Source organism: Zootoca vivipara, chromosome 5 (genome assembly GCF_965207765.1).
Source record: "Zootoca vivipara chromosome 5, rZooViv2.hap1.1, whole genome shotgun sequence".
Lineage (NCBI taxonomy): Eukaryota > Metazoa > Chordata > Lepidosauria > Squamata > Lacertidae > Zootoca > Zootoca vivipara.
Window position 1 is genome coordinate 86389568 of NC_142588.1, and position 27959 is coordinate 86417526.

A 27959-nucleotide genomic window follows, 5' to 3' on the forward strand; every position below is an offset into this window, starting at 1 on the left:
CGTCCCGAGCAGCGGGCTCCAAGGGGCGCCAGCGCGAGCACCCGTCCCCAAAACGCGCGCTATGCCCCCAGAACGCGCGCCCCCCCCTCCGGGAGGCGCACCGTGCCCCCGGGAGGTGCGACATAGCCCTGGAACTTGCGTCCTGCCCCTCCGGGAGGCGCACCCTGCCCCCGCCCCCGGTGCCAGAGCATGAAGCTCCGCCACTGCTGAACAGCGTTCCAGGGAAACCATTTGGAGTGGGGATCCAAGAGTCATGGGAACTGCTTTTCCTCTGGAAACTCTATGCACATCAAACCAAAGCTACTACGCCATCATCTTCAGAACCTATATAGGTTTAGATCCAAGCTATCTGAAAGACCGGTTTCCCACATACGAAGCTGCCTGGGTTTTGAGATCTTCAGTCGAGGCCCTTCTCTCAATCCTGCCACCCTTGCAGGCATGCTAGGTGGGGATGCAGAACAGGGCCTTCTTGGTGGCTGGTCCCAGACTTTGGAACTCCCTAGAGAAGTTAGATTGGCTTCCTCCTTGTTGTGCTTCCGCTGGCAGGTGAAGACATTCTTATTCCAACAGGCTTTTGGGAACTGACTGCTTTCAATGAAAGGGCTGCTTTTATTGTAATTATCTGTATGTTTTTAATAGATGATAGATAGATAGATAGATAGATAGCTAGATAGATAGATAGATAGATAGATAGATGATAGATAGAGACAGATAGTTTTAATGCTTATAATGTTTAATTGTTTAAAATTATTGTTTCTTCTTCTATATTTTTAGCTGTTCTTCCTATTTTATTGAGCCTGTCAGGGGAAAAGGTGGTAAATAAACAAAAAATATATATAATAATGCTAATAATCAGGCATGACCTGATTTTCACAGCATCTGGGAAATCCAAAGAACCTTACAGTGCAGCACTTTGGATCTCAGCAGGACCTGACATTTCAAATTCATCTGAAGCACAGCTTTCTCTAATGCTGTAGCGTGGAGCCACCTCTCTCATCACAGACAGGTGTCCTGGAATTATTCTGGGAACTCTTGGAGCCTTTGTTGGGAGGCCAGAGCTCTTTGTGATCATGCGCACAGCCTGTGTGTGAAATTGCCAGTTTGGTGGTGGAAGGACTCACAGAAGTCTCAGCTTCCAGAGGGGGTGGATTTGTGCTTGGCAGACACCAAGTGGGAGGTTGTACAAGGTGCTGGGAGGAGAGGGGACATGAAAGGAAGCACAAAGCAGAGAGTGGGAGAGAGAGAGAGACTATTATAAGAAATTAGGGGAGTGAGAGCAGAATGGGTATAGGGATTAATTGAAGCCAAGCCCAGGCAAAGGGGAAATGGTCCTTCTGTCGCTAAGATGGTGGTGATACCTGATACCAAACATAAGAAAGGTGTAGCTGGACCAGACCACAGTGCATCCAGTCCAGAAAGCCATTATCAATGGCAGCCAGCCTGATGCTTGTAGGATGTTTACAAGTAGGACATCATGAATGAAACAATAGCCAGGTTGGCTTTACAGAGGACACCCCTGTGTTTGAATGGCTCTCAGGGTGACAGCCCTCTGTTTAAAGGACTTCTCTGTTTATAGTTGGGGTAGCCACATCTCAGCCCCCCTGGATCCCAGGCCCTATGGGGAAGCGAGATGTGGGCATAAGAGAGATGGATATTCCTCTCTTCTACCCTCCCTTTCCCCATTTGACGTACTCACCGCCACCAGGTAAGAGATTAATTATTTGCCAGTCTGCCAGACCCTCCAAGTGTTCCCTACTTTCCAGGGACAGGCCCAGATTTACAGAAGCTGCCCCAGTTTCTGATTTTATCCCAGAATGCCCCGCTTTTCCTTAGGACGTTCCTCTTTTCATCGGAGAAATGTGGAAGGGTATGGAGTTATCCACGCACGCACACACACTGAGTCATCTGAAAGCAGCCCTGTATGGGGAAGGTTTTTAAAAATGTTTTATTCTGTTTTCATATATGTCCCAAGTCACCCAGAGTGGCTCAGACAACCCAGTCAGATGGGTGGGGTATAAATAATAAAAATTATTGTTATTGTTAAGGAAAAGGACCTCCCTATTTTCATTGCAGAAATGTTGGAGGGCATGGAGATGTGGCTAGGGAATCGCAAATAACTTGAAAGGAAACAGTGTTTAACATTCACCTTTCAGGCTTCTAAGAAAAAAGATTCCCCTTTTAGTAGTCATGGAGCACTTGTCAAAGTTGCTGTGACTTCCCTCCTCCACCAAACAGCTGCCAATCAGAGGATCATAATCCAGGAGATGGACTTTAAGCACAACTTAAGCGTCACCGCAGCTTTGGTAACAGATGAGTGCATTCAGAATACACAGCGGATCCAGCATAATTGTTGTAACTCTTACGGTTGCTTAGAGCAAATGTGCAAACAGAGGCTCCCATCAGGAAGCAACAGGGAGCAAGAAAGGCTTGCAAAAACAGCCAGGAGAAGTGAAATATTCAGGGTTTACTATACAAATTATTTCCCTTTTTTTAAGCCCCACTTGAGAAGGCGTCAGAATGAGATGTTGTTAAGTCTGATATAAGTTGGAGGGGAAAGAACGGCCCAGGAGAAGAAGGAGAAGATAATAATTTAATGTCACTTGAACCTGCTGGATGGAAGGGGAAATAGGAAGTTCATTACTTGCAATCACCTAAAAGCCATTCGACGCGGAGCAGGGCCTGCAAACATTGGGCGATCCAACCAGGATTTGCCGCTTGAGCTTGAGGGATGCGATGGGGCCCATCAGGGTCTCAGCACGTGGTGATGGTGGCTGTCTGTTACTTCCTAGGTCCTACCACCATCCCTCCAGGACCTCCACAGTAAGGAGAGGCAGCGGAGACCAATCCTCTAAGATGTTCATTTGGACCAGTGGGAGGAGCTCCACGTCGTACAGACATGATGAGAGAAGGTACGTGGCGTCTGTAGGCTGCTTTGAAACATAGGATTGGCTTCCTTTAGGCCCACTTGCAGCCCGAAAGGTGGGTGGGAGGAGAATGAAGCTATGAACACATCATACATTTAAGCATACACACATACACACACACACACACAATCCTGGGAACTAGTTTGCTTAGGGTGCTGGAAATTCTTTGGTGTGCTTTTGAGTAGGTCCGTTTCCATATACAGTATGCGTCAAAATGTGCTTTAAATTAATGGTTCCCACGCAGCCTTATGCTGGTTTTTTCCTCCTTAGCTAGGGCAAGCGTCATTCTAAAGCACCTATTGGCTAGTGCTGGTGGCATCACCAGCCAACAAGATATTCCTTCCCTTCCTCTGTTCCACACACTTTTTTAAAGTTTTTTTTTTAAAAAAAGTTTTAAATTTCTGCTACCTTTTAAAAAGAGAGACAGAACATTCCTGCCATATCACTAGTACCGAGAGAGGCATCTTAAAAGAAGTTAAACAGATCTGCTTCTCCACTGCCATTCAGAGACGTTTTGTCCTTGTTGTGGGGAGATACTTTTGTGGGGTTTCGGTAGAAGGAGGTTGTCCTGTGAAATGCTCTCCCCTCCCCCAACACTGAGCACATCTGTGCCAACATCCGCCAGTGCACAATTTGGATGGTACCAGTACAGTAATTTATCAGAGAACTAACTCAAAGTGGGCCTTGCTCTCACTATACGTTAGGGATGGGGAAGCTTAGGCTCAGGGGGGAAATCTCTCTCTCACACACACACACACACAGAGAGAGAGAGAGGGGGGGGGCACATTCCCTCCCAAGCCATGTTCCTGGCCAGCCTGGTTTTGTAGCCTCCAAGAGTGTTTCTTCCTGGCTGGAATGCAGCCTTAAACTCCGACAATGCTGTTTCCTTGCCCAAATGAAGGTCAGAGAAGGGTATAAGAGTGTGTGTAGAAATTAGCCCTAACGGTCAAAGATAAACTATGCATTCATTGCTCCACCCATTTTTGCCTGTGGCCCCTCCTACTACTGTCATGTGGCCCCCAGAAGGGAAAGTGGCCCTTGAATTCCCTTCCCCTGCTTTATGCAGACACCATCCCTCTCTCCTCTGTCCTCTGGCACACCAGGAGGGCTAGGCGGGCAGGTGAAGTGAATCTTTCACTGCTCATCAGGTTTTGGAGACACTCTGAAGCAGCGAGAATCTTGCTGCATGAAATAAGGGGCTGCTTCCTTCTATCCCCTGTGTCAGAGGGCAGGCGCACCAAGTTGGGCCCAACATTGGGGGGGGGGGGCCTGTTGCGCATGCATGACGTCACAAGTGCGGCATGCACACACACACACACCAGTCCAGTCAGGCCTGCCAGGACACACGGACGTCCCTTTGAGAATCGCCAGAGCACCTTCCCGGGAATGTGGAGGGTGAAAGTCACCCTCCTACTGCCACCCGGCGTGCCAGGGCTCACCCAGTGGTGGCAGTAGTGCCAGAGGTGGCAGGGGATGGCGGCCCTGTCAATATTGGAGGGGCTCAGTCCCCTGCTTAGAAATCCTTCTGCCCCCTATAGCTGGCACACCTGTCAGAAGGTTTGGTGGTGGCCAGTAATGGCTGGGTAACAGCAAATAACGGCTAACTACCAAGGCTGAGTGTATCGGCCCCTGTTTCCTAACTAATGACCTATCAGCTATGGTGAGTGGCAGAAAAGTGGAGTTCCCGTTCTTGCCAACAATCTCCTTAGCTTTTCTCCCACCACTCATCTATCGATGGAGCCATTCATCCAGAGGCTGGAGTAAGGATTGCTTTCTTCTTCACCCAACCACATGCTGCATTTAGGATAGTGAGGACACCTGAGCGGGGGGAGATCAAGGGCAAGACCTGCTCCATGTTCCTGGTATCTTTTGGCTTTGGAAAATAAGTTTGCTCCTTCCTGCATTGCCTTCATCCACACAGCCTCAGGTTGGATTTTCTTGTTGGTCACACAAGAGCGCCACACAAAGCTATACTGAATCCTATTTGATGGCCCAGCAGCGTCCTCAAGGGAGTTTGCCAACTAAATTACACATTAAAATGGATTTAATCACACAGCAATAAAGTCAAACAGATAATAAAACAGCTACATGCAGTAAAAGGCAGCTTGCAAACAGCAGGCACACGCAGTAACTATCTCAGCCCGCTTTGGGACGTAACCAGGTCGTAGAACCAACCTTCTAAATGCCAAAAGGTAACAAGCAAGGCGAGTCTCCTTAAGGAACAAAACTGGCAAGCAGGGAGCCAGCGCTGAAAAGCTCCTGCTCCTTATAACTATTACCCTACTTTCATATGGCTGCTACCCTCAGAACAAGGGCTTATCAGGTGACTTAATTATACAGGGATATTACTACTCTGAGGAGGAGGTAGAGGATGGTAGGCCTCAAATCTCATAGTCAAGAACCACTGCTCCTGCTATGCATGCTCTTCATCTGCCTGGCTGGCCAAATTTTATGTTTTGGTCAAGGGGCCAGGTTTGGTTGAAGGGCTGCCAGTTGCTGACCCTCAGCTTGCTGGCTTTGCCTTTAAGGTGCTTCACAACCAATTAATAGGTTTCCGGTTGAGAGCGCTTGGTTTTCCAGGGCCAAGCAAGCCACCACAGCTCTTTACACATGAGCTGAGCTTTCCATCGGCCTTGTTGATGGATACTCTCTTCTACTTACCTGCCAGTTATTCTCTCTCTCTCTATATATATATATATTACTTTTTCCTCTGTGCATTTCATGGCTCATAGCCCCCTTGTAGAAAGACGTTTGCGGCCCTTTTCAATTAGCAGTCTTGCTTCTCAGCCGTCCCTTCAAATCCCGTTTACATTCCAGTGACGTTGTTGACTGACTGCACTGGGCCTGTTTTATGTCTACAGAGTGACACAAGTTATGTCTCGCAATTGGCTTAATGTTCCAGAACGGCATGACAATTGTTGCCTTTCCTGCCTGCTCTCATTTGGTAACGGCGCAAATTCTCGATAGCAGGCTATCACGGTTAAATACATTTTGATAAATAGTCATAGCCATGCAACGCTTGCTTAAATCACTTCTCACAAGGAAATTAAGCTCACCTTACGCAGTCTAGCATAAATCGTATTCTTAGCTTGGTAGCCCAAGAAAGGTGCAATCCTAAGGCTATATCCAACAGGATGAGTGGGAGGGTTAGCATCCAGTGGATCCTTGGCTATGCCCACATCAATATCCAGCTAATGCCTCCTATCAGTGCAAGCATTCCCACTTGTACAACAGAGGTTTCCCCTGTCAAGACTCAAGGTGAGCTGAACTACGTATTATGGAGGGATAGCTGAAATGGAGTTGACATTTTTGGCAGCATCCCTGCATCTCCGTGGCCCCAGGTTCAATCTATGGGGTTCAATGGGATAAGGCCACTTCCTGCATCCCTCTTCTGTTTATTTCTTTTACATTTGAAGCACTTAATTTTATTCTTATCATTTTATTCCTATAATTTATATATCCTGTCCTTCTAGTTCACAATATACTCAAGGCAGCTCAGAAGGATTTAACATATCATAAAAATGAAATAATCAAGCAAATCCCAGCAGTAAAACAGGGATGAGTAAAAAGTAGCAGTCAATTTCAAAAAGCATTAAGAGCCAGGACTTAAAAAAAATCCCACTAAAATAAAACAGTTTTCAGAGCTCTCTTGCAAGTGGGCAACCATGCGGCCTGGCAGCCATTGTCTCCTGGGAGGCTGTTTCACAATCCAGGAGCCACCACCAAAAAGGCTTTGCCCCTTTTTGGTGGAGGATACACAGAGAGGAGCTTCAGTAAGATACTTAGATCGCCAACCACTGAGGGCTCAAAACCAGCACTGTGAATTGAGGAACTGGTCAAGTTGATGAAGGACCAGTGAAATATGAGCCAATCTGTTGGCACCAGTGAAAACTTCAGCAACCAGATTCTGGACAATTTGGATTTTCAGACTATGGTTAAGGGAAGCCCCACCTAAATCACATTTCAGTAATGCGGCCAGGAAATTTGTGCAATGCGAAAAACAGGGTCCAGCTTTGACAATTGCCATTCAGTCGCAGAACACATTTTGCAAGATACTCCTGTGAGATTGCTCTAGTGTGAGTGATTTACACCTTTGCAACCAATCTGCAAATCATCCCCTCTACAGCTGAAAACATTTCATCGGCAGATGTCTGTCGCACATTTCGGGAGCCGGTGATTTCTTCCCCCCCCCCCACCAGGTCCGAGCAAACTGTTTAGGAAACATCAGCTGTGGAAACCTTACAAGCCGGCTCTCCCGTGAGACAGACCCTGGCAGCGGAACTGTCAGTCCTTTTAGAGGGTTTATTGATTAAGTGTGAACTCCACATAAGAATGTATTGTTTTCAACCTCAGAAATATTTACCAAAAAATCAGGGATCATGATCTGCTGGACAAAAGGAAAACAGTCACCGCTCTCAAAGCAGGGGAGGACCGGGCCATACTGCTGGGACTGACAATGATGGTGTGCTCGATTATGATGTACTTCCTCCTGGGAATCACGCTGCTGAGGTCATACATGCAAAGGTAAATGCTTTCCCCCTCTCTCACACACAGTAAAATTGTTTTGAGGGGCAGGATCAAGGCTGAGGGGTGAACAATTGGATAAGGAGCTAGTGGAACTACCTGGTAATATGGGTATGAGATGCTGTGGGGCATACCCTCCAACATTTGTCCGGTGAAAACAGGGAGGTCCCATTCCATAATGATAATTTTACTATTTATACCCCACAAGCCTTACTAGGTTGCCCCAGCCACTCTGGGCAGCTTCCGGCATATAAAAAAATATAATAAAACATTAAACATTAAAAAAACTTCCCTATATAGACAAACCTCGGTTGCCAAACACCTCCGTTTTGGAACGTTTCAGCTCCCAAATGCTCAAAACCCAGAAGTAACTGCTCTGGTTTTTGAACGATTTTCAGAAGGCAAATGCTTCTGAGCTGTGTTTTTCATTCCCCCCGCCACATTGACTTTGCAGCCAGCCCATTGATCCTCAGTTTTTGAACATTTCGGAAGCCTAATGGTCTTCCGGAACGGATTAAGTTCGAAAACCGAGGTTCCATTGTACAGGATTGCCTTCAGACAGCTTGATGTTAGGTTTCTGTTCCTCTCACTGTGCAGGTCACAGGCCTGTGGTATGCATTCCAGAAAAGATTGTTGGAATCATGTTTGCTGTATTCTGTTTCCGTTTGGTTTTTTTCTTCGGACTTCTCTCAGCGAAAGGAGACATGTTTTCTTTTGTTCTGCCTTATGCTTAATAAAGTAGCTTTTAGTACACAACCTCAGCCTGGCTGCGTTTTTTTCTCTGCTGGACTCTGAATATGTACTGAGTGTCTCCAAGACTCGAGCCATAATAAATCGTTGGGAAAGGGCTGTCGGAACTCCCTAGAGCTGCACACTGAACGCTGATGGGAGAGATGGGCTGGATTTGTTCCTGCATTATGCCTGGGGATCGTTCTTGCCCCAGCTGACCCGACACTTGGGGGTCGGATGACTCCATGCCCCTACCCAACATTTCCCCAATGAGAATAGGGACATTCTACCATACCCTCCAACATTTCTCCAATTAAAACAGGGACATCCTAAGGAAAAGCTCGACCTTCCAGCATCAAATCAAAAACCGGGACAGCTTCTCTAAATCAGGGATGTCCCTGAAAAATAGGGACACTTGGACAGTGAAATTGGCATGTGAATTTCGGGCAAATGACCATGTGAGGACACTTGTAGAAGTGTGAGCTTTGTGGGTGTTGAAGCAGTCACACCATTTCTTCAACACTGTATGGATCATTTGCACAATAGCCCTTCATTCAAACATTCTATTATTGCATTGCATTGCATTTATATATGCTTTTTCTGCCAAGGTACCCAAGGTGGTTTACATTTTTAAAACATTAAAGCAAATGTTATAAAATGTCAAGTTGGCCCGAAGGGGGATGAGTCCAACTGGAGAAGGCCTCTCTCACTTTCTTCTTCCTTCCCATGGGACAGATGGTGTCAGTTGAGTGGCTATGAGCTTTAAGCATTTGCTGTGATATAGAGTTGGGAAGGTTGCCACCAAATCCTTGAACCGCCAAACAGGACACTTTATTTATTGATAGTGTACAACTAAATCTAGAAGAAAAATGGCTGCCATTCTGGGGTGCACTTTTCGTATCCAGTTACACTGTGTTCCCCCTATGAAAAATGAAGCATCACTTCAGTTCCTACGCTACTCTAGAGCAGGCCTCGATCACTTAGGACCCATCAATTCATTTACAATATAGGGTTGTGTTTTCATTTAAAAAGTGGCACAGAACACCCCTCACAGCAATGGAGACATGGACAGAGCTTGCTACAAGAACAGTACGCAGTTCCTAGTGGAGGGATTTAGCCTCATATATTTTATCTCCTTCCTTTGTCATTGTTTAGCCTTGGATTAAGCGGTACAGCAGAGAAATGAAAAGATTTGACAGCCTTTCCCTCACAGTATGAGGTTTCGACTAATATCCTTATCGGCTAATCTATGTCCCACTGAAGTCCATAAAACGTTGAGCGTCTATCACCACGAAGCACAGCCCTGGCCTAATTCAGCAGGGAGCAGCAGTAATAATCAGCGGCCTAGAGAAAACTATAAGCTTTCAAATGGAAGGAAAATGGAAGTTTAATTTGTAAAAAGGATCAAGCTATTTTACAGCACTTTGAGGGGTTATTTCTTCCTTCTGGTATAAGACTAATGCCTTCCTCCTCACAAGTGGAAATCCTGCTGATCTATGTAATAATTTTGCTCAAAGTGAGACACTCGCCACATATCCTAGCAATAATTTTGCTAGGGGTGAGATCACTTGTGTTTCTTGTAGCTCTTTTTTTCTGCTTCATCTTTCCCGCAGCCCTTCTGCTTGCATGCTCCCCATAGGCATCTTGTGTTATGGGGGTGCTGGACAAGATGGGCCACTGACCTGACCCGGCGAGGCTTTTCTTTGGTTCTTAAATTATTGGGGTTCTTTATCTTAAAAACAAACAAAGTGGCGAGTGTCTCACTTTGAGCAAAATTATTACTTGGACCAGATAGGCCTTCAAATAGAGGCTGGCTTCAGTTGGAAGACTGTCCTTCAGATGGAGGCATGTCCTAGGACATGTTTCCATCCTGTTGGATTTATTTGACCCCTTTTTAAAGTCAAAAACAACCCCCCCACACACACACACAAAAACATTCTACCTCACTGGGATCTTGTCAGACTCAGCTACTTTCCAGACCGTATGATGCTTTGATATTCATGGAAGGAGTCTGGAGTGTCATGTGGGTTAACAACATCACCAGTGATTGCAGAGGAGTAATTTGACCTTAACTGTAATTGGCAGGGCTGTCTAATTAAGGATCCCTGAAAAGAGGGTGTTTTTGGAATTTAAATACCACTGGCTTCCTAGCAAGGTTTCTCTCTAAAGGTTTCTGAGGCACAACGGTTTCTATAGATCATTGCTGAAATGATTTAGGAAACGTTACGGAAATTATGGGGAGAAGGGAGCAAGAAGCTGCCATTTGTAATATGGCCTGCAGTTTTGGGCTACACAAACCTGAGCACAGGGAGACTTGCATCAGCATTAGCAGGGCTGTCTTAAGCATATCTGGTGCTAGGATGCAAAGACCCGCCTGCCCCCAGTTGCCCAGTCCCAGGCATGCAGGAGGGCAGAGCTGGCTGGCCGCCTCAGCGTCTCGCTGGCTCGGTCACCCCCGAACTCGTGGCGCAGAGCCACCCACAGCAGAAGTGCCCACTGCGGTGCTCCGACCGATGGGCGGGCTCTTTCCCAGACTCAACTCTAGGACCCTGGACTCTCAGCCTGGTGCCCCTGAGAGCCTGGCGCCCGGGTGCCCTGCACCCCTAGCACCTATCGGTAAGACGGCCCTGAGCATTAGGAGGAATAGTTCATACCAACCAACCAGGGCTTTTTTGCAGCTGGAACTAGCCGGAACCCAGTTCTGGCACCTCTCAGGTGGGTGCCATTACCATTATAAGAGAACAAGGGAGGTGGTTATGGTGAGTTCCGGCAACTCTTTTTCTAGAAAAATAGCCTCCGACATTTCTCTGATTAAATAGGGACGTCCTGCCATACCCTCTGTCAGGGAGAATTTGGAGGAGCAAGTGACAGAAGAGGTAGAGCAGGGCTCGGGGATGCTGTGGAGCCCTTCAACCGCCCAAGGACAGAGGAAGCGGAAGAGTGGGCAGAGATTAGCCACGAGGAGGAAGGGCTCAGGGATGCTGCAGAGCCCTTCCACCGCCCAGAGGCTCGGGAAAGGAGCTCAGACTCTGGAAGGGATGGGGCTTTCAAATCAGCACAGACAAGGAGGGAAATGAAATGTAAGGATCAAAGACATCTCACGCGATTACCACACCTACTTTGTTGGTGCGGGAATCGAAGGAAGCCACTCCCCGATCTGACTCAATGGGTTCAGACGCATCACCCTGAACTGCAGCTGTTTCCTGTACATATGTAATAAAGACTATAAATATCAAGCTGGCTGTGCCGGGGTGTTAATGCGAAGGGGAGACGTCACCTGTATACCCTCCAACATTTATCACATGAAAATAGGGACGTCCTAAGGAAAAGCGAGACATTCTGGGATAATAATTATTATTATTTTTTATTTATTTATTTATTTATTTATTTATACCCCGCCCATCTGGCCGGGTTCCCCCAGCCACTCTGGGCGGCTTCCAACAAAACATTAAAATACAGAAATCAAACATTAAAAGCTTCCCTAAACAGGGCTGCCTTGAGATGCCTTCTAAAGGTCTGGTAATTGTTGTTCTCTTTGACCTCTGGTGGGAGGGCATTCCACAGGGTGGGTGCCACTACCGAGAAGGCCCTCTGCCTGGTTCCCTGTAACTTGGCTTCTTGTAGCGAGGGAACCGCCAGAAGACCCTCGGCGCTGGACCTCAGTGTCCGGGCAGAACGATGGGGGTGGAGACGCTCCTTCAGATCAAATCAGAAACCGGGACGGCTTCTGTAAATCCGGGACTGTCCCTGGAAAATAGGGACACTTGGAGGGTTTGATCGTTTTTAAAAGCCAAACCAGTTGAAGAGATAGAGATGATAGATAGATAGATAGATAGATAGATAGATAGATAGATAGATAGATAGAGATAGAGACAGACAGATATCCCAAACACCTGTGAATGTTTAGCAGAAACCTGTCATAAGCAGACAAATGAATGAATGAATGAAGCAGACAAAACCCAGAGAGGAAATTCTGGTAAAATTGTATTAAATAACATAGGAAGAGCCCACTGGATTAAGCCCATAATGGCCCATCTAGTCTAGCATCCTGTTCTCACAGTGGTTAACCTGTGGGAAACCTGCCAGAGGGCAGAGCATAACCATCGTGGCTGGAAGCCATTGGTAGCCTTCTCCTCCTCCAATAATTTTTCCAGTCCTCCCCCAGTCCTCTTTTCAAGCCATCTAGGGAGGGAGAAAAACTTCATTTTGGTGGCTCTTTTCTCAGCCTTATCTACTTATCTAATTGCCATTTTGTGGTTCGCCTCAGGTTTTCCCAGACCATGCCTGGGAATCGGGCAGCAAAATGTCATCAACAACTTTGACCACCACCACACACACACACACACACACACACACACACACACACACACACACAAACCCTAAACAATTTTGTCTTGATTTTCGCTTTGGTGAATATGGCAACCCTACTAAATGTCCTGGGCTGGTCCTGAATGGATTACATTTGAAAACCGAGGTACCACTGTAATATCGTGTTTCTCATATTATAAGACACGTCTTATATTTATTTTTGTAGCTGCAATAGTAATAGACAGCATAATAATAAAAAATAATCGTAATAACAGTCCCCACCCCATCCCTTTAGCAGGCCATAGATTATTTAAGTCACCATGTATAGCCATATATAATAGGTCAACACCAGCACTTTGAATTCAGCCCAGAAACTAATTGGCTGCCCATGGTGCTACATGCTCAAACCATCTTGTTCTGGTGAGCGATCTGGCCATTGAATTTTGCGGTATTCCAACCTTTTAAGCCTTTTCTCTGTCCAAATTCTCTTTCCCTCTTTCCTGGCCAGTGTTTGGACAGCAGAGACACAGTGCACGCTCCTCAACATCTCCATCACAGAAACCTTCAACTGCTCGTTCAGCTGCGGTCCGGACTGCTTGAAAACCTCTCAGTACCCGTGCTTGCAAGTGTATGTCAACGTATCGTCTTCGGGGCAAAAGTGCTTGCTTTACCACACAGAAGAGACAATGAAAATTAATTCTGAGGTAAGAACAAAGCCAATTGCTCATCCATTTTCAGTGCAAACGGACTTATTTGCTGAGCAGGGGAGCTGGAGAACCTGTGGTCCTTCCAAATGTTGCTGGACTGCAAGGCCCATTAATCCTGACCGTTGACCATGCTGGCTTGAGGTGATAGGAACTGGAGTCCTTCAACATCTAGAGGGCCACAGGACCCCCATCCCTAGTTTATACTGACTGACAACAGCTCTCCAGGTTCCAGGCTGCAGTTTTTCCCAGCACTGCCAAGGGATGCCAGGGATAGAGCCTGGGGCCTCTGGCATACAGAACATGTGCTCTGACGCCAAGCTACATCCCTATTTCCTTCCATACTGAAAAGAGAATGAGCTTTACAATGCAGAGAGTATATATTTGTGTATAGAACGCTGCCTGCCGGACAGCAAGTACATCTGTATCAATGCCACATTACCTGCACATCACAGCGCCATTCTATAATGTGCATCTCTCCAGATGGCTGTTTGTCTGTCTTTGTGTAAAGGGGCACAGTAGGTCCCTCGACTCTGCGTGGATGATGTTCAGGCAAATGTATCTATTCATTATCTATACCCAGGCACTCAGAGATGCAGCGGTCCTTGTTACATAGAGATTTAATTGCCCGAGATAGGGTGAAATCAGATACTAGAGCCTAGATCCCCATAATTGCTGGCAGATGTATAATTGCAAACGCCAGCATAACAAACGTGGGTTAACAGCCTGTTTTGTGATGTTCCACTGGCACAGCAGGAGGTCCGCCCCACAGCAAGCACACACGGAGGCACTGCGACGCTCCAGGCCTTTCTAGGCAATTGTTTCAACCCATTTTGCAATGAGAGCACAGCTGCTCTTCAGTCACTGCAGCAGCTTCAGCATCTACAGCCTGAGTGTGTTGGGCCAGTCGTTGCCACACCACCTGCCTTACAGGATTGTTGTGAGACTAAAACAAGGGAGGAGGAAGAACCAGTTTTGGCACCTCTCAGGTGGGCACCATTGAGGGTCGGCACCCTGCCACTGCCACCCATTTCTTTCATTTACATACAGTCATACCTCGGTTTAAGTACGCTTCAGTTTGAGTACTTTCAGTTTAAGTACTGCACTGACCCATCTGGAACGGATTAATCCACTTTCCATTACTTTCAATGGGAAAGTTCACTTCAGTTTAAGTACAGACTTCCAGAACCCATTGTGTACTTAAACAGAAGCCAGCCAGCGTGTGCAAGTCTACACTTTTTTTTAGATAGATAGATAGATAGATAGATAGATAGATAGATAGATAGATAGATATTCTAATTTACATTTCAAAATATTCATTTTGTTGTTGTTGTTTAGTCGTTTAGTCGTGTCCGACTCTTCGTGACCCCATGGACCAGAGCACGCCAGGCACTCCTGTCTTCCACTGCCTCCCGCAGTTTGGTCAAACTCATATTCGTAGCTTCGAGAACACTGTCCAACCATCTCATCCTCTGTCGTCCCCTTCTCCTTGTGCCCTCAATCTTTCCCAACATCAGGGTCTTTTCCAAGGATTCTTCTCTTCTCATGAGGTGGCCAAAGTATTGGAGCCTCAGCTTCACGATCTGTCCTTCCAGTGAGCACTCAGGGCTGATCTCCTTCAGAATGGATAGGTTTGATCTTCTTGTAGTCCATGGGACTCTCAAGAGTCTCCTCCAGCACCATAATATTCATTTAAACTACCTTAAAATATCAATGACTTCCTTTCTTCTCTTTCCATGATTCATTTTGCATACCATACATCCCTGCATATTTTACATGAACTAAACCATTCAGTAATCCATTGTTACATCCATCAAAACTTATTTACACTGTTGAATTTATTTTATCTTAATGCTACCAGCGTTTTTAAATGAACACAATTTTCACTCATATATTCAGTAAACATTTTCCAGTCTTCTTTAAATGTAAATTCTTCTTGTTCTCTTATTCTATATGTTAAATATGCAAGCCTCATTACATCTCCAGCACTTATCTGATTCGGACTTATACATTTTAACAAGTCTGTTTGGAATTAAATACCATCTATAAATCATTTTCAGGTAGTTCTCCTTCAAAGAATAACTTGCTGTGAACTTCAGATCACTCTTCCAAAGTTTTTCCCAGAGAAGCAGCAATGGGCTTTAAGCTTTCCAGCCAGGCCTCTACCATTGCACTTGTACATATTTACATGAGGGCCCTTCCAAGCCACCTGCATGAATCTAACAAAATGAGGGAAGGGGTGGATTTATTTGACCTGACCAGAACCAGAGGCCACCCCCAAACCAGCTAGGGAGGCAGCTTGCCATAGTTTTTAGCACCTCTGTGGGCGGTGAATGCAGCTGTTGTCAAACCAGCATATTTTCAGAGCTGCCTCAAGTCGCCTGGCGACTTACTGTAAGAGCTTCATGGTAAGTTCCGGCACCTATTTTTCTTGGAAAAAAGCACTGAAAAGAACTAAGTATGTTTTGATATCCCAGATGGAGGGTGGGATAAAAATGTAATAATTTTCCATCTCGTTTTTGGCTCAAACAGCAGTTCTTTCCCCAGTGCTCAATACAGCGGTATTAGCACTGGATAAAATGTGACTAGAGGGACACGGGTGGCACTGTGGGTTAAACCACTGAGCCTAGGGCTTGCCTATCGGAAGATCGGCAGTTCAAATCCCTGTGACGTGGTAAGCTCCCGTTGCTCAGTCCCAGCTCCTGCCCACCTAGCAGTTCGAAAGCACGTCAAAGTGCAAGTAGATAAATAGGTACCACTCTGGCGGAAAGGTAAACACCGTTTCTGTGCGCTGTTCTGGTTCGCCAGAAGCAGCTTTGTCATGCTGGCCACATGACCCGGAAGCTGTCTGTGGACAAACGCCGGCTCCCTCAGCCTATAGAGCAAGTTGAGTGCGCAACCCCAGAGTCGTCCGTGACTGGACCTAACGGGTCAGGGGTCCCTTTACCTTTAAAATGTGATTATTGCTTGTTTAGGGAATTGAAAGGGGTAAGTCCACCTTGGGGCCTGTGTGCTGTCAGGGGAAACACGCACAATGATGCCTGTCTACCAGTCATTCCCAACCACCGACTGCTAAAGCAGCAGTGGCATTTTCTGGGACTTTGTGTGCTGTACCGAGGGAGGCAGAGAAAACGCTTGCCATTTTTCATTCTTCAAAATGTCCCTCGTTATTCCATTATAGAGACAGAATGTAGATCTTGGCCTGCAAAAAAAAAAGTTGTTCAGAGAGGGGACTTTTTTTAAAGCCTCTGCTTGCCTGACACTCTTTCTATCTCTTCATCTCACACTGGATGCAACCAAACCAGAGGTTCTCATTATAGCCAATATTAATCCACAGCATTGCTCCAATGGCAGGTAGCAGAATCCAAAATAAGACCTTTCTTTTTGTACCAACTAAAATGACACAAAATAGTGAGCAAGCTTTTGCATTACCCTTCTCTGGGATAGATGTTAAGAAAAACAGCTAAAGAGGCAGCCAGGGAGTGCAGAGGGGGAGGTTGGGCATGATGTAAAAACCCCAAACTCTGGAGTTTGCAACTATTTAAAGACAAGAGTGCAAAAGGATGTTATGGCAGTTTAATTAGTTTCGGTGGTGCTTGGTGCAGAATAGATGTAGAGTTATGCAAGGATTACAGGGCTGGATAAACAACAATGGTAGTTCTCGTGTTTAGTTGTTGTTGCTGCTGCTGCTCTTGTTTTAAAAACATCTGTATTTCACACTCACACAAACACCACGGGAGCAATTGTAAGCAGAAAAACAGCTAGACGGGAAACAGTTAAACAGCAATTATGCCATTCCTTCTACCAAGCTTATCACCTCCCAGTACCAGGTTCCTTTAAGGGCTTTTTAATGTGTCAGATAAAAGTTACCCACGGCTGCCTGCAATGTCTGGTTTGGCCCTTAGCTGCTATGCTACATTAGCTCTTGAAATCTCAAAGAGCTTTTGCCTGTTTATATTCACACTTAAATCCCCCCAGCTGCTGCTTCCTCTTAATCTAATGCAGGTACAGTTAATGCTTGCTTGACTCAAGGCTGTTTTTACAGGTTATGATTGCCTCTCTAGGGCTTCCTCTCCTTTTTTCTTTCCCCCATCCCGCCCTCTGACATACCATTGTGCAAACTGAATCCCAAATCAGTTTTGTTAATGCAACATCCCTTGATGGTAATGCTTGACATCCTGACCTAAAATGGAATTTAAAATTCTCTTGCCGAGTTCTTCAGCAAATCCACTCTAGGCAGAGATGTTCTGTGTCCATCTCAGAGGTGAGACAAGCTCCGTACCCCAAGAAGTGCCCAGCAGCAACCAGCAGGACACAACCATGCTGTTGTTGACTTCCAATTTTTCTGGGCATGGTTACTCAAACTCCAGGCCTGGTGTGCCCTTGAACCACTCTCCTCCACCCATGGTGCATGTATCTTAAGTGGCTGAACTAGTAAGGCAGCAGGTAGGTAGAGCCAGAGACCATGGCAGGTGGAGCCAACTAATTTCCAGTTTTGTCCCCATCTTCCTCCCTGTTGAGTTCTGCAAAGGCATAGGAAGAGCCTGCTGGATGGCCCACCTAGTCCAGCACCCTGTTCTCACAGTGGCCAACCAGATGCCTGTGGGAATCCATCAAGCAAGACCCAAGAACACGAGTTCTCTTCCCTCCTGTGGCATTCAGAAGCATTACTGCTTCCGACCATGGAGGCAGAGCATAACCATCCTGTCTAGACACCATTGATAGCCTTTCCCTACATGATTTTTGTCCTCCAATCCTCTTTTAGAGTCTTGGAAGTTGGTGAGCATCACTCCATGAGTTCCATAATTGTGTGAATCCTTTCCTTCATCTGTCCTGAATCTTCCAACATTCGGCTTCAAGTGTGCATGCACACGGAAGCTCATACCAATGACAAACTTAGTTGGTCACTAAGGTCCTACTGGAAGGATTTATTTTATTTTGCTTCGACTATGGCAGACCAACACGGCTACCTACCTGTAACTAACACTTTCTCCATGCCATGCAACACTGAAACTAAGGAGGAGGAAGCTGACTAACAGGGCCACTCCCTGTTCTGGTTGTAAGTAAGAAGGCAGGCAGGTGGGGTCTGGCTGAGGGGAGCTTGAATTTGGTGGGGCAATTTGGATCAGCCTTCACTGACCTTAGCAGCATAGGAAACTGCCTTATACTGAGTATTGTCCACACTGACTCGCCGTGGCTCTTCAAGGTCAGAGTATTTACAGCCCTATCTGGAGATGCCATGGATTGACCCTGGGACCTTCTGCATAGAATAATAGAACTGTCAAGTTGGATGGGACCCTGAGGATCGTTTAGTCCAACCCCCTGCACTGCAGGAATATGCAGATATGGAGGAGACAGGGATCGAACTCGCAACCTTGGCGTTGTCAGCACCACGCTCTAACCAGCTAAGCTATTGCATGCAAAGCAAATGCTCTACCATTGAACTGCAGCCCTACCCCCAGCCTTCACTAAGTGTATCATGGTATAATCATTGGTCTCTGGTCACGTCCTTTTAATTTCTAAACAAAGAACCGGATCCCAGATCAATCACACCAAATGGTTAGTCTAGCTCCCTACTAAGTTACTTACACTGCACTTCTGGGTGCTCTCAGAATGGACTTGAGAGGCGAAGTGGTGATGTTGCCCATGAACAGATGACTTTTAATTGTTGTTTTCTTGCTGATTCTCACGCCTTACCTGCTTCCAGAAGCTTGTTGTTATTTAATGAAAATGAAGCACAGGATGATCATGTTTATTTAGACGCACTGCCAAACAGTGGACAAACTTCATGCATCATAAGCTTTCTATGAATCATGCATAAGGCTCAACTGCAGGTTCTTTTTACAAGAACTTTCAGATGAGATCTGAGGACACAGGTAGATGGTGGGCGGCAAATGATTTCCTGAAGCCAGATCCTCATCTCTGGCTGACCTTTTTCACTTCCACCACTGTGTAGTTTGAGGTTCTGGTAGAGGCAACGCCAGAACCTAGTGGCTGCCATTTTTCTCTCTGCCAGGAAACCAGGAGTGGGGAACCTGTGGCTCTCCAAGATATTGTTGGATTCCAACTCTCATCACCCCCAACCAGCCTAGCCAATGACCTAGGATGGTGGGAGTCGTGTCCAGCAATACAGGTTCTCCACCACTGATGTGAGATGAAGGTTATTGCTCTGATCATCATGCAACATTGTTCTGAAGCCGACCAGAATGATGGAGATGCTTTCTACTTTCATTTTAGGCGGAATCCCAGGAGAAATAAATGGCTTCCACTAATCTCTGGGAGGCCATCACACCAGCAGTAAAGCACAGTATTCATGTTTTCCTGGTGTGGGTAGGAGTGACTGCAGTGTTGTTTCTTCCCATGATACCAAGAAATGTGAGAGACTCTGGACCACTTGGAAGTATCCCGTGTTGCACCTCCTCTTAGCACCAGCAGTAACTCATTTCCCCAAGTGTTAACACTTAGGGGTGTAAAAAGCAATTGTTTTCCATTCTGTGCTGCGTGCGTCATATACAGCACTGTTTCCATTCCGCTGTGATTCATCTTCCACTAAAAACTACAATATTCATTTTGCTTTCTGCTGCAGCAAAATTATGTAACTTATATTATTTATATAAATTGCATAAGGGAGTCGGGCACAGTTCACGAGGGACGGCATTCCACAAATCGGAACCACCACTGAGAAGGCCCTGTCATGAGTCAAGACCCGCTGACAAGGCCTCACCTGCAGATCACAGAATTTGAGATGGTTGATATTGGTGAAGGCACTCTTTTAGGTACTTGGGTCCCAAGCCATTGAGGGCTTTGTATGCCGGTACATACAATTGGGCCTGGTAGCTCAATGGCAGCCACTGTGGCACTTTCAGAACCAGTGGCATATGGTCCCATTGGGCCGCGCCGCTCAGCCCGGGTAGCAATTTTGAAATTTGTTGGTGACTTATGGAAGTCTGTTGGTAGTTCACCACAGCTCAACTAGGGTGATGTATCAGCAGACTATGTGGATCCCCAGCAGAGTCTTCCAGAGATTTCCTGCTCCCAGCTGAACAGCTTCTTCCAGTTCAAAGTAACAAAGCGTTTATAACCGTTCAAAGTAACAAAGCGTTTATTGTTTCCAGACAAAAGACAAAGGCAAGCACTATTATCCACTAAACACAGTTCTTCTGGTTTTTGAAGTAAAGATACATAAGTGTGGAGAGATTCACTAACACTATCACTACGATAGCTCATGCTATTGTATAAAAACCATGGCCTCTCACAGATTCAGAGTCAGACCCTGACAGCAAATAGGGCATGAGTAGGGCAGGGCATGCAACAGGACAGCAGGATACCGACAAGACATCATACAATGAAAGCAATGCCTTAGAGATCAGGATCCCCAACTTTACACATAGGCCTATTTCCTGAACCAATGAGAGGGCGAATGACTCAGCAAGTCATAGGCTCAACCTCGTAGGTGTTGCTATGGTAACCTAGTGCACCTGGCACCCTTATCTTGGAACATCCAGACATGTGGGCTCTGCTCCTCAAGACGTGAGCCCAAACACTGTGTAATTTAACCCGAGTTTTACCCCTTTTTCCTACTATAACAAGGTAAACAGAAACAGTGAGGTGCTCTTGCCAGTGGCAGGCAACAATAGCTGGTGGTTACTTCCAGCTGTTTGGCTTGACGAGGTGTCATCTGTTCCACAGGCTGGGAATACAGCTGTGTGTGGCAAAGTAATGAAAGCAGGAATCCAGAGTCTGGGCCTTAGCATGGGTCCCTTGGGGTACCCGTTTCCACTTTCCTCCCACCTCCAAGCCATCTCGGAGCCGGTGGTATTACTGACACTGCTGGGGAAATAGTGACACTTGTGTCCCAGAAGATCTGCACTACCAAGCCTCAGAAGGTCAACACAAAACCTGCGCAGCCTTTTCAGTTCATTGATCACACCAATCCCAGAGGCAAGAGAAAGCACTTAGATTTCCAGCAGAGACTGAACAGTAAGAAGAATTCTGGTGTCCTTTTCTTCTATCCCTATGTATATTTCTCCGAGTTTTGCAGCCCAATACCCAGATTCTGGTCTAGACTCTAGCTGTTTCAACTGCTGCATTTTGCTTTTCTCTACTTTTGATCGCTAAGGGCTTGGGGAGCTGAAAAAAAGATTGGATCTGTTTACTTTTCAAATAATCAAGCCAGTTTGTTGGAATATTTACTTTGTAAGTCACAAGCGATGCCGAAGCAGGAAGTGTGAGTGATGCTTCCTGTTTTCATACTTCTGTAATATCCAAAAACGGGAGCTTGTAAATCTTCCCTAGCGGGAAGCGACATGTACCTCCATGCCCAATTCTTGACTGATTGGTCAAAGCTAAATAAATACAGATCCATTCTTTCATAGAATCATAGAGTTGGAAGAGACCACAAGGGCCATCCAGTCCAAACCCCTGCCGAGCAGGAAACACCATCAAAGCATTCTTGACATATGCCTGTCAAGCCTCTGCTTAAAGACGACCAAAGAAGGAGACTCCACCACACTCCTTGGTAGCAAATTCCACTGCCGAACAGCTCTTACTGTCAGGAAGTTCTTCCTAATGTTTAGGTGGAATCTTCTTTCTTGAAGTTTGAAGTTTGAGGAAAGCCAAATTGTATTTAAATATATGGGTGTATATACATATTCACAAGCATTTGGTTTGGCCAGGGATGCATACTGTCTCTTATCTCATTTGTCTTTCTCCCTCTCCGACAGTGCTCATATATACCCAAGTGTGGCAAAAACTTTGAAGAGTCTCTGTCCCTCGTGAATGTCGTCATGGAGAACTTCAGAAAGTACCAGCACTTCTCCTGTTACTATGACCCCGAAGGCATTCAAAAGAATGTATTGCTAACCAAACTCTACAGCTCCAACGTGCTGTTCCACTCCCTCTTTTGGCCAACTTGTATGATGATAGGAGGGCTTGCTATCGTTGCCATGGTCAAGTTGACCCAGTATCTGTCCCTCCTCTGCGAAAGGATCCAAAGGATCAACAGATAGAAGCAGCCGGCTCACTTCCGGGATGGATTGACAGCTGGAATACTGTTGTTGTTTATTTTTCATTCTTCACCAAAGAACCTTAAGTTTGTAACGTTGTACGTCTGTTCTAAGTTCCTTATATTTTTAATGAAGTAGAGCAATAATGAAAAAAGGCTGTTCTATATGCAAACGTGATGCTGTTATTATGCAGGTGATGGGAGAAGGAATCGCCATTTGCGTTGGCCGTCTACATAATCTTGGTTTACGCCGCAAAATCGGTACTTCTTTCTTTTTCTTTCCCCTTTTCTTTCTTTCTTTCCCCTTTCTTTTTCTACAGCCAAAATAGGGCTCAGTGTGACCCATTTGCCAAGCCTTGTCGATGAAACGCATCACCATTCCGTTGCAAACCCATTCTGGAGGAATGTATTACAATGCTGCGTGTCTGTCCATGCGAACCGTTTTTAAGTTCCACTTAAGGCTGCAGAGGGAGAAGGCGTGGGAAGTAGAAGGAAATTTGGAGGACGGTGAGAGAGGGTTGATTTGTCTGGCTGAAGTGGAACTAAGATGGCTCCAGAAATGTGGTATCTCCCGCTGCCTCCTAAACCAAGGTCAAAGGGCAGCCACACATTAGCAGGAAGTCAGGGTGTGCACATCCAGGCCCTGATCCAGATAACGCTAATCAAACTTTACCACCGCTAAAATCTTTAGGACGTTTTGGCCATGGTTGATTTTATTGGGATGTGAGCAAACTTCCTTTCTTCTGGATTGCAGAAAGAAGTTCTGGATCAGAGCAATTGTCTTCATGTTGGCCTCATGCTCAGGGTTAAGCTTTCCCTTCCAGTGTTTTAGACATTTATTTGCAATATCTTGGACTCACGGATCATTATCTACCAAAGCTACAGCCAAAAAAGCAAACCCCACAAACCACATTAATCACCACACCCGTCGACTTCATTCATCTCCGACTCCAACCTGAGCCCTGTTGGCAGAGATGGGACCAGAAAACACTTTCCGTACAAGTTTATTCTCTGTATTTTTTTCCCTTGTATTTGCTACCATATCACTGTAAAGAAGAAGTTTAAAAAAACAAAAATACAACCCATAGTCAGCTATTTTTTCATTTTTTACTTCCAACTATTTTAGATTTTTTTACTGTATATTTTAAAAAAGAAAAAAGAAATACTAGACAAGAGGACAAAAACATATATTAAAACTAGTGGTGTATTGTAATATGAAGATGTTATATTTTATTATTTCTTTTATTAACTGAAAGTGAGAAGTGCCCTTCTTGTATTCCGTAATGTCCAAATCTGGATATGCTTGTCACTAAGAAGAGTGGCGTCGGGGATGAGGGGAGTCTTAAAGGCCATTCACAGTGGCATTTCCACTCATAAACTTAGGTCGCATCTGCTTCATAAACTTAAGGCTCTCTTATACAACTTTCACAGTCAAGGAGAATCCTGGGAACTGTTGTTTGTTAAGGGTGCTGAGAATTGTAGGTCTATAAGGTCAGCGCCCATAGCAGACTACAGCTCCCAGGATTCTTTGCAGGATTTGAAGTGGCATAAGAATGTGGTTGTGACCATTCTTGCAAAACATCCTTCAATTTGAGAGGCCAGTAAAGAGAATGGGTACAATATAATATTATTCCTAGAGAAGTGGGCATTTTTTAACCAGTACACAGCAAAATAAAAATAAAAATTCAAGAGCATATTGGGCAGGGAGGGGATGAAATTCACATGATTTACTGAATTGCGGTAAGACTGCAGAACCAGGAAGATGCATAAATCATAGCAGCTTCCAGATGACCTATTTATTGTGCATTCTGATTTTCTTGGCGGGGTTAGACAACATTGTGTCAAGGCAAATGGTACCCTCCACTTTCTGCTGCATTTTCCCATCACTTTACTAATCACAAAAAATCTGATGTTTGGGGGAAGCACAAGATCTCCAGACCAAGTTTGATTATGTAACCTGAATTTGCCAACATACAATTGAATCCCACCCGAAAAGAGAGACAGTCTGGAAGCACCCTATGTACGTGCTCTGAGGTATGCATTACACTAAGGAACACTAAGCGGCTGCCTAGGGAGACACTTTGCAAGTGGTAGTAGCAGGTCTTGTTTCTGTTGTTCCAAGCTCTGCTTTGGTACAAGAGCTTGAAAAGAAAAGGTGGTACATTTGGTGGTACATTTAGCCAGAGAATAGCCACATAGCAGGCAAAAGATCCAAACCACCATAACAAGGTGGAGAGAGTGGTAGTTGGAGTGGGTCTGAGTAAAGCATGAGTAAAGTGTGAGTAAAGTGTGAGTAGGTGAGAGGAGTGGAAGTCACAAAGTGGAAAGGAAAAAAGAGGAATATCATTTTGGGGCAGTTATGAGAGTCATTGTTAAAGCCCAATATGTCATAGGGACAAATGGGAAAGGTGAGCAAGGCAAAACTTGCAATGAATTTTTCCACCCATTCTCTGTGGGATTACAAATACTATTCACAACTTTTGTTAGATTACACTAAGAAGACAATCTTGTCAGGTTCAGGTCATGAAAGGCCTAAAAGGCAGAATGTGAGGTATTCACCAATCATCCCCTAAAATTACCATAGAACTTTTTTAAAGAACTATTTATATCTGTATTGGAAGCAAAGGTTAACCTTTTTTCTTCTTGTTCTTCTTTTTTTGCCAAAAGGAGAAAGCACATTTTATCTGTCCAGCTCATCCATTCTCCGCGTACTTCTCCCCCCTCCTCTGCCACAACTCCAATAATGTAATGCTGGGGAGGAAACTTTATGGTGTTACAAGACTCCATGAACTGTTCAAGTGTCGTCTGAGCTGTACAATTGAAGTCTGCAGCAGTGAAATTAATCTTTGATCTTGTAATCCATAATGCAGCTTTTTTTCTCAGGCAAATAAATTCCTGGGGCGTGTAATCAGGACTTCAAAACTGTGTGATTTGGTACAAAAATTATTCAATTAAACCTTTGAGATTTCAATATGCTTGGCAATCAGAAATGGCCTCTTTTTTTCTTCCCGTGCCCCCCCAAAACCCCAGCGGGGTGCTGGTCCACTGTCCCTCATACCTTGCGGGGGGCTGGACTATTTTTTGGGGGGGGTGAACGAATTCCTATGTCCCACAGATAACCCAGAGATGCATTTTAAATAAAAGGACCCATTCTACTCATGTAAAAACACGCTGATTCCCAGACCGTCCGCAGGCTAGATTTAGAAAGTGATTGGGCCGAATCTGGCCCCCAGGCCTTAGTTTGCCTACCTATGATCTATGTTTGCAGCGAAATCCCAGCAAAATTCAGCCTACGATTAGAGTCTCTTACTGTCTTTCATACATGCCTGGGGAAGTTCGAGGCAAAGTCTTCTAAGTAATTGGGACTGCAGTTTTGTGCAACGATCTGTGAGCAAGACTCATTGAACCCAGTGGCATCTTCTAAACCCAAACCATATACCCAGAGTGTAGGGTTGCCATACGTCCGGAATTCATCCCTCGCAAACAGTGTCTGGGCGGAAATCGCTGGAATCCGGATGTATGGCAGCCCGTGTCGGTAATGTAGATTCTGGCGAATTTCATTAAAGATAGCTCAAAAACCCATAGCTCAGCAACTTTTGTGTTCGGATTTTCACTTTTCGAAATATGGCAACCCTGCCAGAGTTTGTAAGAGTGCAGAGTCCCATTCCCCAGCCCAACTAAGGGATCGCTTACCCTGCCCATATCCTGTCCAGAATCAACTTGGGTGGGGGGAGCTAAAGTTTAATTAGGCTTTTAACAAACATGGTTAGGAGGGGAGTTGGGGCAGGGTACGCTGTGTCCACTCACCTCCGCTGCTGCGGCTGTGAGCCGGGTGTTCAATCCTGCAGTCTTCTCCAACGCAAGTGGCTTCCCTCTAGGAAAACACCCTGCAACTTGCAAGACTGAATCCTTGGCTCCACTGCAGAGTACTGCTTCCGGGAAGTGCAGGTTAAGGATGCCCCTCGCAGGACTACACTTCCCAGAGTTCCCTGGGAAGAGGGATTTATTGTTATATCACTCTCGGGAGAAGCTATGGCTGTTCAAAGTGGTATGATACTGCTTTAAATGTCTTCTTCTTTGGTGATCACTCGTAGCTGAGTAAGATTGTCTTCCATGAACACAGTTTTAACAGTGAGTCCATAAGTGACTGAAGAGGCCAATTCTGGATCCACACGTCCTTCCACAGCAGGGACATAAGTTTCCGGGCAGGAGTTGATCACGGTGAGGGTTGGCCAAGCGTGCCTTCCTCTTAGCATGTTTCTCCCTTGCGTCCTGGGTTCGAGGGTCTTCAAAACCCATGGCACCTTTGGTAAAGGCTGTTCTCCCATTGGAGCGTTCTCAGGCCAGTGTTTCCCAGTTGTCGGTGTTTATACTACTTTTTTTTAATAGATTTGTCTTGAGAGAGTCTTTAAACCTCTTTTGTTGACCCACCAGCATTACGCTTTCCATTTTAAAGTTTTAAATTTTTAAGCTTTAAATGTAGAGTGCAGATAGAGCAGAATTTCAGCCTCAGATATCAGTTTCTCTAAATAAAATAACACCACAACCTCACACACCCTTATTTGCAAGCAAGATGCTGCAGTCCTATTGACTGTTTTGTTTATCCTTCCCTGAATCTTCTGGAACAGAATCCAGGGGCCTGAGGCCTGGGTGGCCAAATAAAGCCCTCCAGAATGCTCTGTCTGACCCTTGGAACTGGACCCAGGCCACATATGTCCCTGCCCCTGCTTTGCCCTCCATGTCTTGCTTAAATCTGTCCTTGAACTCTGATTATGCTTCTTCTTGACCTGGATGGAGACCAGAGAGGTGGGTGGGTGGCACCTACTGTGTCGAGGTTAAATTTACACTCGTTGTTCCATCCACTTCTGCCAATCCCATGTGGCCCTCACAAGGTAATGTGGCCCTTCTAGAAAGATGGGAATCGCAATTTGGAGGCATGTTCGAAATTTCACACTGCCAGGTCTCCACCCAAGGGACGCCAATTTGGGAATTGCAATTTGGAGGCATGTTCGAAATTTCACACTGCCAGGTCTCCACCCAAGGGACGCCAACATGGGGAAGCTGAACATTGTCATGTGAATCAGTCCTCATTTGTTTTTGCTGACAGAATTTGGCCTACTTTGGGGGGGGGTGTCTTTATTTGTGTTTCTCATAGCAGAACAACACATAAGTGATATTTTGAGCATCATTTGCTCACAACATGGGAGCAAAGAGTACGGCCACGACTAGCAGCCCTACAGCTGATATTGTACACTCTTTACCAGATGTCCACTATGTGCCTTTGCACATAGCACTGAATGCACAAAAGAGTCACCAGGAAGCATTGGAGTTAACCCTGCACCCCTTGACACAAATGTTTGTGCTCAGGGAGCAGCATGTGACATTCAGAGTGGGCCTATTCCTTACTCCCAGTGTTGACGCTCACAAGAGCAAACAGCACCCAAACAGGGCTTGAACATTCCAGAAAAGCATTTGTGTTCAGGTTTGTCTTGCGAGCCCTTCTGGCTTTTATTTACTCTTCCCTCCATCTCTGTTTATGAACTATAATTAAAGGCTCACTACATTTCTGTCATGGGTGACCAGCTTGGGGGACAGAAAAGTTAACTGAACGGTTCAAGGCCACCAGTTCTGGTGGAGACAGGATTGCAGAGCTTCTGACCTCTAATTGCTTTTCCTGGGAGCCGAGAGCTTTGGCCAAGTAATCTCTGAGAAGTGTGAAAAAGCAACAAAGGAGCACAAAAGGAGAGAACAGCAACCAAGTCGGGA

At 45.7% G+C, this 27959-nt stretch overlaps 1 protein-coding gene across 9 annotated transcripts in view; it reads left to right on the forward strand.

Annotated features, from left to right (window-relative positions):
- Positions 1 to 25107, forward strand: part of KCNMB2 (potassium calcium-activated channel subfamily M regulatory beta subunit 2) — a 278655-nt gene extending 253548 nt beyond the window's left edge. For 2 of the 9 annotated variants that reach the window (XM_088669208.1, XM_035133239.3), the window contains exons 2-5: positions 2790 to 2909; positions 7299 to 7448; positions 12994 to 13189; positions 21913 to 25107. In XM_088669208.1, the coding sequence (XP_088525334.1) occupies positions 2790 to 2909; positions 7299 to 7448; positions 12994 to 13189; positions 21913 to 22197 (751 nt within the window). In that variant the 3' untranslated portion in view covers positions 22198 to 25107. Of the gene's footprint in view, positions 1 to 2385; positions 2463 to 2599; positions 2910 to 7277; positions 7449 to 12993; positions 13190 to 21912 lie in introns of those variants that run through there. The other 7 variants (XM_035133238.3, XM_035133240.3, XM_060274356.2 and 4 more) reach the window with 6 other exon arrangements.
- The last annotated feature ends 2852 nt before the right edge of the window (positions 25108 to 27959 follow it).